General features: G+C 52.3%; 1 protein-coding gene across 1 annotated transcript in view; it reads left to right on the top strand.

The window, feature by feature from the left end:
- Positions 1-723: 723 nt before the first annotated feature.
- Positions 724-13477, top strand: part of EHD3 (EH domain containing 3) — a 28141-nt gene continuing 15387 nt past the window's right edge. Inside the window, exons 1-2 of the mRNA XM_080683717.1 lie at positions 724-1603; positions 11358-11534. Coding sequence (XP_080539843.1) covers positions 1377-1603; positions 11358-11534 — 404 coding nt within the window. The 5' untranslated portion in view covers positions 724-1376. The remainder of the gene's footprint in view (positions 1604-11357; positions 11535-13477) is intronic.

The raw sequence follows: 13477 nt of genomic DNA, 5'->3' as shown, positions 1-13477 counted from the left end.
CCACTCTCCTGCACCCTATACTCGAGCAAAACTGTTTATTCGGCCTTCACCAAAGCAAGTTCTTCCTTGTTTCCATGCCTTTGCAAATGCCCTTTACTCTGCCTGGATGTCTTCCCTCTTCTCTGCAGATTCATCATTTAAGATCCAGGTCACAGTCATGCTTTCTGTGAAGCCTTCCTCAAATTATCCAGACAAAAGGAATACCTCCTCCCTGCTGTGAGCCCAATGGCTCCCTGCTCATTTCTCCTCGGTGAAGCCTGCCTGGACTGGAGCTCCCAGAAGGGAGAGTCTGTATGTGCTCATCAACCTTGTATCCAGTCACCAAAATTGGTGAGCCATATTACCGGCTCAGTAATGACAGGGATTTAGCTTGTTTTATTAGAAGGAATGAATGTGAATGGTTTTGACTTCATCCTAGACCTAGCAAAAAGTTTGGGTAGCTACAGTTTGGGTCATTTTGTATAACCTGGTATTGACTCTTCTTTCCATGCCCCAAGAAAAATATTCCCTACTAGGGTACCTGTCTTCTTAAGGAATGGAACTCAGTACCTAAGGAAACCGCTTTTACTAGTAAAAGTAGGGAGACAGATGAGCAGGTCAGCTCTGTCTTCGCAGCGGTCCCTGAGAGGGCGCTGTTCCCAAAGTAACCTTCCCAGGCCTGGACTGAAATACCAGCGCCTTCCCACAGGATTCAGCATCCCTGGCTTCCCAGGCAGCAGCCGCGGGTCCCCAGCGGAGCATCTGCCCACAAACATGGCTGCGCCCTGCTCAGCTTCTCCTCGCCGGGACCCGCCGGCCGGGCCGGCCTTGCCAGTACTCGGGGACTTCCTCCGGGAGCCCGCTTCCTGCACCGCTGGCATTTAAACCGGCGCCTGGGGCTGCGGACGCCGAGCTGACCGCCAGCTGGAGCACCACCGCATTCCCCGAGCGACTGGGCTGGGCAGGAGCGGAGCCGAAGCATCCTCTAGCTGTACCCGGGTCCGAGCTGGAGCGGTCTTGGGGGAGACCCCGGACCCCGACATTTGGCAGTTCAATTACAGGTTTGACTTTAATTTCCAAGATCGCGACCCTCCCGCCCAGCCCCGATCTTTCTTCCCTCCCTCCGGCCTTGGTTGCTGGATGAAGCTGGGGCTGGGCTTGGTCCCAGGAGCTTGGAAAGAGCGCGTTCTCCGCCCCGCGGCGTTGCTCCGGGGACCTCCGAGCCGCGCGCCCGAGTCATGGTGCGGCTGAGCCCCGCGCTCGGGTGAGGCGGCGGCGTGGTTCCGAGCCCAGCGGGCCCGCCCTGCGGGGCATTTTCCCCGAGGAGCCAAGGGCACCGGACGCGGGGCTCCGCGCCCTCCTGTTGGGCTGCACGCAGGGGGCGAGCAGCTGCCGCGATGTTCAGCTGGCTGGGTACCGACGACCGCCGGAGGAAGGACCCCGAGGTCTTCCAGACGGTGAGCGAGGGGCTCAAGAAACTCTACAAGAGCAAGCTGCTGCCCCTGGAAGAGCATTACCGCTTCCACGAGTTTCACTCGCCCGCCCTGGAGGATGCCGATTTTGACAACAAGCCCATGGTCTTACTGGTGGGCCAGTACTCCACTGGGAAGACCACGTTCATCAGGTGAGCCAGCCCAGGGCCCCCGGCAGCCCCACCCTGCCTCCCAGCGCTTAAGCCTTCCATTCACTCCTGGTGCCCCCTCCAGGCTGGGTACTGTCTTCTCTCCAGGACTCTGAAGAAATCTTTGCATGCACATGTGTCCAAAGCTTACCCCACAATTTCACTGCTGGTCCCCCACCCCATCCTACCTCTCCAAGTGGTCAGTCTGAAATGTTAAAAATCAGAGCCATCCTATTCTTCCCATTTTATGGATGGTGAAATCAAGGCCCAGGAGGCAAGAGTGAGAAATCCCTTATCCCAAGAGTCCCGTGTGGGAATATCTTACACCCTCACTTTTTAGGGACATGCCCTTTATGGCCACTTCCATTTCCCTTGCCTTTTAAAGGCTTCAGCCATTCACGTGGGGGCTTTACAGTGACAGCTGAAGAGGTGGGCTGGGGACCCTGTGGCTCCCTGCCTGGCAGTGCCACTTGTCCTTTTATCATTTTCCTTCGCGGAGCAGAGCTCCGACATGTATCTCTTGGAGACTGGACAGAAGCAGTATCCAGAAAGAGCATGTTGTTTTTTAAAATGTCTTCTCTTGTTTTATCTTAATGGCTCGGTAATAATATTAAAGTCTTTTAGAGGTGGGAGGGATATTGACAATTGTCTCATCCAGCTTAGCGGGTCAGATAACTGAGGCATGGAGAGGTTAGCTGCGCTGTCCAGAGTCATCTCACTGGGGGGAGGTCAACGTGGGATGCTGGTCCTTGACCCATGGAAGGAGATGCTTGGCTAAATGCCTGTGACTTTGAGGGTGAGTCATCCATTCCCTTGAATTACAGAGTCCTTGGGCTGGAGAGATCCTCCAGAAGTCAACGTGTCCACCCTGCATTTAGAGAGGTCCGCAAATGGGCCACTAGAGGGATGAGAATCCTTCTTGTCTTTAGACGACAGGCTTCTCCCCAGTCCTCAGGCCACACAACCTTCAAGGCCAGCCATTTTCCTCGGCCTCATCTACAGCCCTTGCCAAGCTCTTGGTGCTTATGGTCCTCTGTGGTGAGAGGCAGGCTCCCACAGCGTAGCGATGGGTTCCGTGGCCTCCAAAAGTCAACGGTGCCCATCTCTTGCCCGTTTGAAAGCGGGGTGCTCTTGTTTCCATTCCTTGACTGAGCACCTGCAACACTCAGCACTAGTCTTTGATTGGCAAGAAAAGCAGCAACAGGAGCAGTCTGGTTATTGATTTTCTAGGTACAAATGTTCTCTTAATGGTAAACTTTCATAACACACGCTTTCTGCAAGCTGCGCGTGCCCCATACTAACATGTTGTGTCTGAATAGGCCACCAGATCAAGCTTGCCCTTGGGTAGGCGAATAGCCTTGGGCTCAGCAGCTTGGAGAGACTGAGTGATTTCTGAAGAAGTTCGGTACCCGAGTGGGGGAGGGGAAGAGGTGGATGGGCCAGTTGGCTTTCGGATCTCTTATATTGTTGGAACTACAAGGACCCTTCGCTATGAATTGAACTCATTGCTTCTTAACTTTTTAAAGGTTAGTTCCTCCTTTGAAAATCTGATGGAAGCTGGACTTATCTATAGAAAAAAAAAATACACATACATCACAGATTTATATATAATCTTGTGGTCCCGAGGACCACCATGGACTTTAGGGCGAGGGCTCTGATCTAACCCATCTCCTTTACTTTATTAAATGCCCATTGCTGCCAAGCACACTCTAGAGATACCTGGGTTCTGTGCACAATTCCTTTGTAACCTGTGTCCTTTCTCTGGCCTGTATTATGACCCCACGGGAAGTCCTGGCCATTTACAGATGGCTCCTGCCTCTGCAGAGCCTTCTCTGGCCCTCTGGACACACCTTGGTTCTTTAGAGCGTCTCTTTCCTGTAACAGCAGCACATACAATGGTGCCTCAGCTTCTGGGGCCTGGCCTGGGGTCTCAGCCACGGGAGGTTCCCAGTATACATTTGCAGAATGGGAGGGAACGTGGGGAAAGGCAGGTGTCCCTAGGGCGCTGGATCTCCAAGCAGCAGGCAGGTGTAAGTGCCTCTGTCTGAGACTCTCTCCTGGTTTCGCCTGAGTCATGCTGGCTGTTAACTGGGCCTAAGAAAGTGGCAGGGTCAAGCTGCCATAGATTATTCGTTATCTGAGGGAAACAGGAAGGCCGGGAGGGGCAGATCCCTCCTCTTTCTTATCCTCCAAGTACAAGAGTTCTCTCTCCCCACTCATGTCAGTAACTGAATTTAGCTCATGCATCAAAAGCCGCCTCCCCTTGAGGGAGAGTGGGCCAGCAGGGTAGGAGGGCTTGCAGCACAGGGACGCCTTCCCAAACCAAATTGCATGTTTTCCTGCCTTGTCATTAAATCCACTGAACAGTTATTTTCTTTAAATTGGAAAATGCAGAGAATGAATGTACGGAAGAAGAAAGATCACCCATAATCCCACAACTCAAGGGAAACCATTTTAAATCATTCACATGTATATAAGTATAAATATATTTCCAGTATGGTTAGCTATTTTATCACACGGTTAAGATCATTCATAATGTAATTTTGTATGCTGAGTTGTTATGCTTACAGCACAAGCATTTCTGATGTAAGTTTAAAAATCTTTGTAAGCATTCTTTTTAAGAGCCTCCTGCTATTTCGCTGTATGTGTATGCAATTATTCGTGGCACCAGTCTACTCCTTTTGAATGTTTTAGGATGTTTCAGACTTTTCTGCTATTGCAGTATCACTCTGAATATCTTTGTGGGTAATGTTTTTTCACACACTGACTGTTTTCTCAGAGATTCCCAGAAGCGAAATCACTAGGCCAAAGGTTATGCAGAGTTGTTTCTGTTTATTTATTTTATTTATTTATTCTTTTACTTTTAATTTCGGTGTTCAGGGTCCTATTTCTGAATTGCTCTCCAAGAGGGTAAGTTGGTACAGCACCCCTCTCCCAGGCTGCACTGGGGTAGGAAGGTGCGCGGGGCATAGATTCTCAGGGTGCCCTGGCCTCTCCGTCCTCCCCATCCCTGCTTCCTGCCTTGGACATCACGCTTCTCCCCTCCATCACAGGCTGAGCCTGTGAAGGACCTTTCTCTCTGGAATAGAGACTTGCCTCTTCATTCCCAGCCCTGGGCCTTTGCCGCCGGAGTGCCCACCCAGTTTCAGTTATATGTACTTGCCGCGGGGTTTATTTCTTTTCTCAGGAAGAACATGAAGAAAAGGGCATTCTTTTAATAACTAATTAATGTGCTATGATCTCTGCCTGAAATAACTTCTCTGGCCTAAGGCCCAGCAACCCAGAGTAATAAAATAAACAATAAATTGGCCCGGTGGCTGCTCCCTCCAACACAGGCTGCCTCCTCGGCGTACAGTAGCTCTGTGTCCCTAGGGCCTGGCAGCCTTTCCCTGCCTCTGCTGTTTTCCTCCCTTCACTCTTCCTTCCCTTGGCAGGCAGCCTCCAATCCCTCCTCCCGTGCCCCATTTGGCCCCCTGGTCACAGAGGTGAATAGCCGGCTGGCCCAAGGGCTGCGGAAAGCCCAGCGCTCTCAGGGGCCATAAGGGGGGCCAAATAGAGGACTGGGGATGGGGGCTCAGGCCTGGGGCTGCCAGAGCCAAGCTGCCTGTGTCTGCACAGGGAGGTCTGGGCTGATCTCAAGGCTCAGGTGGCCCTTCGACAGCATGACTTGGACTCTGAAGTATGAGCACACAGTGGGAGCTGCTACTAGCTGACCCTTTCAACCTCTCCCACTTCTTCAGGGGGGATGTTTGAATCCTCCCCAAAAGTGACTCAGCCTTTCCCTGTGGCTGCTCCATCCCCACCGCCTAGGCCTCACCCCGTGCATTACAGCATCACCATCCCATCCCCTTCCAGGTAGACCCACTGACCTCTGCCAGGTCTATCCCACCAGGCACAGTCCCTGCCACACCCCTGTCCTGTCCACCCTGCGCTCAGTGGACATCCTTTTCCTGTCAGGGCTCGGATCTGCTGGGCCCGAAGTGAGGCGGGGTCCGCCTGCCCCAGGTCCAGCTTAAGATCCGCCTTGGAAGTCAGGTGTTTGGAGGGCATCAGGAGCAGCGCTGCCTGGGAGGAGAAGGACCCTGGAGAAAGGGCCCCACCCCGACAGCATTGGCAATGAGGCCAGGCCATGGATAGAACACGGCCTGCTGCTCAGCAGAATCCGGGCTCTGGCGGACACCAACAAGAGACCTTGTTAGCAAGATCTATCCCTCCTGTTGCCTCACCTCTATCGTGTGAATCCTAACAACTCCCTCCGAGGGCTCCGAGGGATTAGAAGGGGAAAGGACCAGTGTGGCTCCAGTGCCTTTGCAGGCCCTCTGTTGGGGCTTTATCATTCCCTCTCTTCTTTCTAGCAGATTCTCTAACCAGAGGCTTGGAGGCTGGCCCTCAGGAGGTGGGGGAAGCCCTGGTCGGCCCCTCCCACAGCCAGGATGAGGGGGCTGGATCGCGTGCTGGGAGAGTTGGAAGAGGGGCCTGAGCCACAGTGCTGGGGAGTGGGCGGGCAAGGGGAGAGGAGCAGGAGGCTTGGCAGTGTGGCCACCCGTCTTTGTGCTGGGGTCACCTCATCCGGTGGCAGAGGCTGCTGTGCCCCAGGGACAGTGGTGGCTGCTCTGATCTGAGGAGCACAGAGCTGACTCAGACCTCAACTGCACCATCAGGGGTCTCCCCCACCTACTCCCTCATTTTGTGTCTCTGGGGTGCTTTACAGTCTCCCTAAAACCCCCGGAGGCTGACAGGGCAAGTATGATTGTTGGGACTCCGTTTAATTTTATTTTTCACTTTAATTTTTTAAAAAATCTTTAAGAGTAAAATGTTTGAGAGTTTTACAGATATTCCCTCTTTTTTCCCCCATTGCCCCCTCCACCCGGTTCCCACCCCATCCCAGGCCTTCACCACCCTATTGTGTGTGTCCATAGATAAGATAGACCAAAGATTCAGATCTATAACACGAATACCTATGATACAAGGCAGAAAGTGATATGTGCCTTTAGAGTCTACTAAAGATATGCAAATAAGAGCTATGTGATTTTCTGGGAAGAGTGTAAGTCAGGTTTGGGATGACAGAATGAATCAGTTAAGGCCTCACTGGGGCGGCATCGGGACTGGATTTGGAGACTCTGTAGAAATGCACTGAGTACTTACAGGCAACAATGAGGTGTTTGTTTCCTCTAATCATTGTCTCTTCCAATATGAGCAAATGTCTGGTGTCGCCTTTGTTTTTCCCAAACTCATGGATGTCATATCAAAACCTTCAAGCTGTCCCTTTGGCTAGTTAGAAACCAAGGTTTAACCCTTTTTTATAAACCAGGGAAACTGAGCCACTGGGCTGTTGGGTGATATGTCCAAGGTCCTATCGGTGATGGAGAAGCCACCCAGGAGGATGCATTCTGGGCTGAGCCGAGGCAGAGGGCCCAGCCCAGGGCAGCATGTTTGCGGAGCCCGCCCCTCTGTTCCCTGCCCTGGCGCCGTCCCAGCAGCAGCCGAGGTCTGGCCCACTGCTGCGGAGCGGGGTACTTCGGAAGCAGACTAAGTTAAGAGTCTTGGCTCCATGCCTTTCCCTGGGTGCTTAGGTCACCACTAAAGCAGACCGCATGCCTAGATTGCCAGGCAAGCAGGAGACACACACACACACACACACACACACACACACACACACACAAATGAGGAAAATGCCATGAAATAATTTACTGAAGAAAAATGTACAGAAAAGTGGTTCTTATAGAAAAAAATCAGCCTTGTGTAGGAGTTCCATACACCTATTTTATGGTTTTAGTATTTACTTGTTTTTCATTAGATGGCGGGGGATGGCGTGATTTTGGGGGCACAGCGCACCAAAATCTTAGCTCTTAACGTTGCTAAATATTTTCATTTGGCCATGAACTTGTGCAACCTATATCTCAATTTACTCCACTGCTAAACTGAAATAATGCTGCCATCCCACAGTGCTTGTAGGGTCGATTCAGTGGAATAATTTGGGTAAAGGTCCCAGAACAGCACCTGCCACTCAGCAGCCCCTCCTTACCCTTGCACGTCCTGGTCTCAGCCGTTCCCACCCAGGCTTGAATTCACTCGGCTTTGTGTCTGCTGCCGTGGGAATGGTTGCGCCTGGCAACAGAGGCGATCTGTATCACTTCCCACAGAGCAGCAGTGAGATCCCTCAATAGGTTGTCCTTTCCGGACACAGTGGAGGCTTTGTGAAGGGGGCACTTGGTGCTGCAAGCCATACCCAAATGTCCCTGAGAATTTACCCAGCTCCGGTTCTCTGCCTGGCCCCACTGTGTCCCTGGATGTGCTGGTGGCTTTTCTGGACTCTGTGTTCCTCCAGGCCCACGTGTGGTCAGCAAGTTTGGGCTCATGTGGGTTTTGCCACAAGGACAGGACAGCCGGCCCAGCCTCCAGGCCCTTGCTCAGACAGACTCAGGCTGGGGCTCCGGCACATCCAGGAAAGCGGTCCTGTCATGCTGGGAAGTCACCCTTTGATCATCTGATCTCACAGCATGTCTCTCAGGGATGGAATCTGAGCTGCCAGGGTCAGCAGCATACTCCATCACTGCCATTTGGCCCTGTTCAGTCTGAGTGTTCTCAAAGCTGCCTCAGAATTGCTTCTTCCCACTCCTGTCTATGTCAGCTTCCCTCAAGCCTTTGGTCATATCCACCAGCCCCTCCTGCCTCAGAACTCACACTTGCCACCCCACTACTGGGCTCCGCTTAGGGCTTCTCACCCACGTGCTCACGGGGCAGGGGCTCCTGGCACACAGACAGAACGGATGGGATTCCCCTGGCATGGTGTTGGTTCTCATGAACCTTCTTCGCCGGGAAATCTGGCTTTACTATTTTTAAGTCCCAAGAATGTCCTTTGAGAGCCAGTGGGCCTGGGGCCTGCTCTGGTCACTTGATAGCAACAGCTTTTGCATGCCATGCGTCACTCAGTGAGGCCTCGCTGAGAACCCCTAGGACAGGTGTGTATGGAGATGAGTACATTGCTGGGTTTGTGGGACCCAGAGCCTACTTTTCTCCCAAGGCCTGGGCCCTAGACAGCCTCCTGCCAAGCCATATTCCTTCGTGACCTTCTTGTCCCATTCCTCATTCCAGTCCCATGTGTGGCTCAGCCTTTTCGCATTTCCGGGTCAAGAAGAGACCTACGGCAGGAAAGGAGATAGTAAAGGTAGTGGTTGGGAACGTAAATTCTCAAATCCAAGTGACAGGTTCAAATCCTAGCTCAGCTATGTACCGATTGCATGACCTGAGGCAAATTGTCTAACCCCTGTCCCCCCCGCTTTTTAAACTGGAATGATAAATCTGGGTGCCAGGCACTGGGTTAAGTGCTGAAGGGCTGTAACTAGTTTAACCCTCAGAACACCCTAAGAGGTGGGCTTTCTTATTAGGCCTATTTGACAATACGGATCATAGTCCTCACCTTAGAGTAGGTGTAAAGATGAAATGAGATAATCCATAGAAAATCTAGAACAGAGCTTGGCACATCACAGGTGCTTGATAAATTGGAACTGTTACCTCCCGTGTTATAGAGGAAGGTACTGAGGTTCATAGAGGCCCAGTGCCTTCTGAAAGGCATAGCCCTCCTGGTTAAAAACCAGGCCTGCTGGCCCCGGGCTGCTGAGATTCCCTGCCTCTCCTGTGAGGGCCTGAAGGAGGAGGCACATTGAGAAAGCAGGAAGCGCTCTCCAAGGGTGCAGCTGTTGGACGTCTCCTCATTCATAGCCGCAGTGCCAGATTTCACAATGGTCCTCTGATGGAGGAAATCCTGCTTCACACCCAGATTGTCGGGCTGGGATGCTGGAGGGAGATGAGGGCTTCCCCGGGCCACCTAAACCCTCCGGTGTGTGCCGGCGGGGGTGGAAGGGGAGCCTTCTGGGCACCAGCTTCTCTGTTGGCTCCCTGGGGAGGACCCATAGCAACCGGCTTAAACTGCCTGAACCACAGAGTCATGTAATAGCTCCGAACGCTTCTCGGAGGCACAGGCAGGAGACCCATGAGCCGGAAGAAACCCCAGCGCGTCTCACTGGCCACCACCCTGTGAGCAGAGCAGGACCACCGCTGCAGGCCCACCTGCGGGAGGCATGGGATGGGCAGAGCACCTGGGCCCTGGAGACATGGCCTCCGGTTCCAGCTCTGCCCTGACCTTTGGTGGGGCCTGGATCAACTCTCTCTGCAGTGACTTCCTCAGGGTAGAAGGCAGATGAAGAGCAAAGGATTTGGTGTTTGGTTTTGGTCTGGGTTTCAGCTCTTACTATTAGCTATTTAACTTGGAGAAAGTCACATACCCCTCCCAGGCCTCTGTTTCTTCAATGCCTACCTAGTGGGCTGCAGTGAGACCCAAAGGAGATAATGTTCCCCAAATGATTGGTGTGATGCCTGGCATGTGGAAATGCTATGGAGTGTCCGTGGTCTTATCAGTAAAATGGGAGTGCTGTCAACCCCAGCTGCGCATTAGGGTCACCTGGGGAGCTCCTAAAAAGCACCAGTGGCCAGGGCCCTGCCTCTAAGTGAGTGGGTCAAAACCTCCAGGGGTGGGAACCAGGCACCTTAGCTAGAGCTCCGAGGTAGCTCGGCTGTGAAGCCGGGGTGAGGACCACTGGTCCAGGAGGTCTCCATGTTACCCTCCCAACTAACAGTCTCTGATTCGACCTCTCTTCTCCTGGGGGCCCTCGAAGTTCAGGAGGTTCTCAGCACAGTGAGGGCTCACCCCAGGGTCTGTGTTTGTTGGTCAGTACACCCTTAGCTCCTCGTCCATCATGGTCTTGGAAGGTGCCCCGGGACTCTCCTCTGCTCAGTCCCCACCAGAGGCGGTTCTGGGCTCCTCCCCTGAATCCAACCTCATGCTATTTGGGCCCAAAGCTGTTCTGAGCTTCTTCTAAAGGACTCAGTTGTCCTTAGGAGCTGTTCTCTTTGTTCTCTGGCTCCTCATGTGCCTTTGCTTTTGACTTCTAAAGGGGGCTGTGCAGAAGGGCATGGCCTTGGGCTGTCACTGCTCTGGCCAGGAGAAGAGCGAAGAAAGGGACCTGGCACCTAGAGAGTGGACCAGAAGTCCAGAGGGATTGGAGATCTACTTATCATAATGTAGCTATCACACTGGCTGTATTTTTTTAAAACTGATTTCAGAGAGGAAAGGAGAAGGAGAGAGAAATAGAAGCATCAATGATGAGAGAGAGTCATTGATCGGCTGCCTCCTGCACACCCCACATTGGAGATCAAGCCCACAACCTGGGCATGTGCCCTGAACCAGGAATTGAACAACGACCTCCTGGTTCATAGGTTGATGCTCTACCTGTGAGCCACGCCGGTCAGGCACACTGGCTGTATTTTTGCCTAATGTATGAGCTAGTTTTCTATTAAAGGACTGACTAACCAGATAAATAAATAATGACCTGTGGAAAGCTGGCAGAGTCCATGGATGCTCAAATTCTAACCAAGTCTTTATGCAGATCCATCAGCAGTTGTAAAGTCTGCAATACTCTGTGCAGCAATCAGTGTCAACCCGTGCTCCAGCCCCGAGCCCAAACCTTGCATTTTTCCCCCTACTGATTCAGGGAGAGGAAAAGATAAGGACAGATTTGGTATTTTAAGTTCAGTTGTAATCCCATCTCCTCCACCACGTCTTTGAAACCCTGCCCGGCAGTCATCTCTCCCTGACGAGAAATCTCGTGGCTCTGCCCTTCTGTCCTGCCTTGTGGTAGATGCTCCGTGTTGATCTACCAGCAGAATCCCTGCTTTATGACTGTGCTCCCTCTGCCAGGTACCTGCTGGAACAGGATTTTCCAGGCATGAGGATTGGGCCTGAGCCGACCACCGACTCCTTCATTGCAGTGATGCAGGGTGAGGTGGAGGGGATCATCCCTGGGAACGCTCTGGTGGTGGATCCTAAGAAACCCTTCCGGAAACTCAACGCCTTTGGCAATGCCTTCTTGAACAGGTGAGTGCAGAGGGAACATACACACTGACTTTTCTTCTTCTTGGAGTATGAGAAGGAGTATGAGAAAACACAGGGCCGGGTCTTAGACGCATGGTGCCTTTCCCATACCTAAAGTCTCTCTTGATTGTCCCTTTCTTGCTCAGAATGTAACTGAGCCAGTCGCTGTAGAGTAGGGATGCGGGAGCTGCAAACGCTAGGCTGCCTCCTCCCGATCAAGGAGCAGGGAAGGTTACCTCAAGGTGAATCACACACCCCCGTATCTGCACCTCCTGCCAATAAGAGCAGAAAGCACTCTCAGCCTTTGCCTGTGCTACCAAGGGGATTTGCATCCAATGGAAGGAGGCAGAGGAAGGTTTTTCTCTATCCCTGGACATGGTTTTCACTTGGTGGAACGAACCCTGGACTTAAGGTGGAAGTCCTGAGTTTGAGCACTGACTTTCCTACTAACCTTGTGTGGCCTTGGACAGGTCACAAGTAAAAGCCTGCGGACACCAGAGTCGTTGTGATGATTTGAGTGGAAAAGCTCTAGGGAATGCTTGGTAGGCCGATCCAGGTCTTCCTGTTTCTGCTTACCGAAAATGCAGGAGATCCCCTGATTGCATGTTTTCTATCAACCCACACCACATTTTTGCATGAGTATTGCACTGAACATTTTTAAACTACTTTCCCTAATGGGAGGGATTTAGAGGAGAGGGAAAGGCTATGGGCTTTGGCTTCGGACAGACCTGGGTTCAAATCCTGCCACGTAGCACCATGGATCTCAGACAAATTGCCTAACTTCTCTGGGTCTCACTTTTCCCGTCTGTGAAAGAGGATAATACTAATACCCTCCTTCGAGACAAGAGCACTGAGATGGTCTTGTGGGAAGTTGGCATTTGACATGGGTGATAAAGATGAGTGAGGTGACACTGAAAGTGTAAAAAAACAACAACAACAACCCAGCATTCCAGGCAAACAACATTCCACCCAGAGGGGAATGAAAGAATGTGGCTTAGTGCAGGAACCCTGTGACCAGAACTGAGGAAGCTTCGTGCTTTTCTGACCATGGGCTGGGGATCTGCCAGGCATGTTCATTGCAAGGGCAACAGGGAAAGGGGGACAGCTTCACTGCAGCCACTCACAGGAGGCTGCACCCCTGACCTCGGGTGCCCATCTCTGTGCCCCTCAGCTAGCCTACAGCAGCCTACACCATGTCCCTCGTCAAATCCCGCCCTTCTCCAATCACCGCACCTCCTTCTTATGGCATTTGGCCTCCCTTCCATTCTAGAGAGAATGGGAACCAGTGTCCACAGATCCATCTCACTGTTTGTTCAGTCTGCCTATAAACAAGTTCATCTGCCTTTGTCCTCACTTCCTCCACCGGGGTGTAGAGAGCTGTGGCTTCTCTTGTCCTCACAAGGTCTAACTCCTGCCTCATCGTGTCCTGGACTACGGGGCATCTTCTCAGGGATCCTCTCCATCAGTGACTGCTTCTCCTTCTGGCCACTGTACCCTCCCTTGGCTCCTTCCCTTCACACGAAAATCTCCTCTTGAAAACCCGAAAGCAGGTCCTGCTAACTTTCACTCTCTCTCTTCGCACAGCCAAGTTTCTTGGCTTCATCTCCTCGTTTCTTCCTGTCCCCCAGCCTGTGGAATGTAGCTTCACCCTACCACAGCTGCTTGTGTGAAGGTCACCGTGACCTCTTAGTGATCATAAGCAGGGCCTCTTTCTACCCTTACATTACCTCCTTGGTATTTGTCTCTCTTGACCACCATCCCCTCTCCTGCCTCCCTGGCCAGGCCCTTTCTGCATCCAGTCTTCTCTGTGTCTCCTTTTTCTCTGGCCCCGATTACCTGCTGTCACCCTTAGTTGGCCCATCATCACCCCCTGCCCTTCTTACACCATATGCTTGGCCTGGGTTTGGCCTCAGCCACAACCCTGGCCCCAAATACCAAATGACAGA

This window comes from Plecotus auritus, assembly GCF_963455305.1.
Source record: "Plecotus auritus genome assembly, chromosome: 8".
Taxonomy (NCBI): Eukaryota; Metazoa; Chordata; class Mammalia; order Chiroptera; family Vespertilionidae; genus Plecotus; species Plecotus auritus.
Note: the sequence above shows the minus strand (reverse complement) of the source record. Positions and strands in the feature narration are given on the sequence as shown.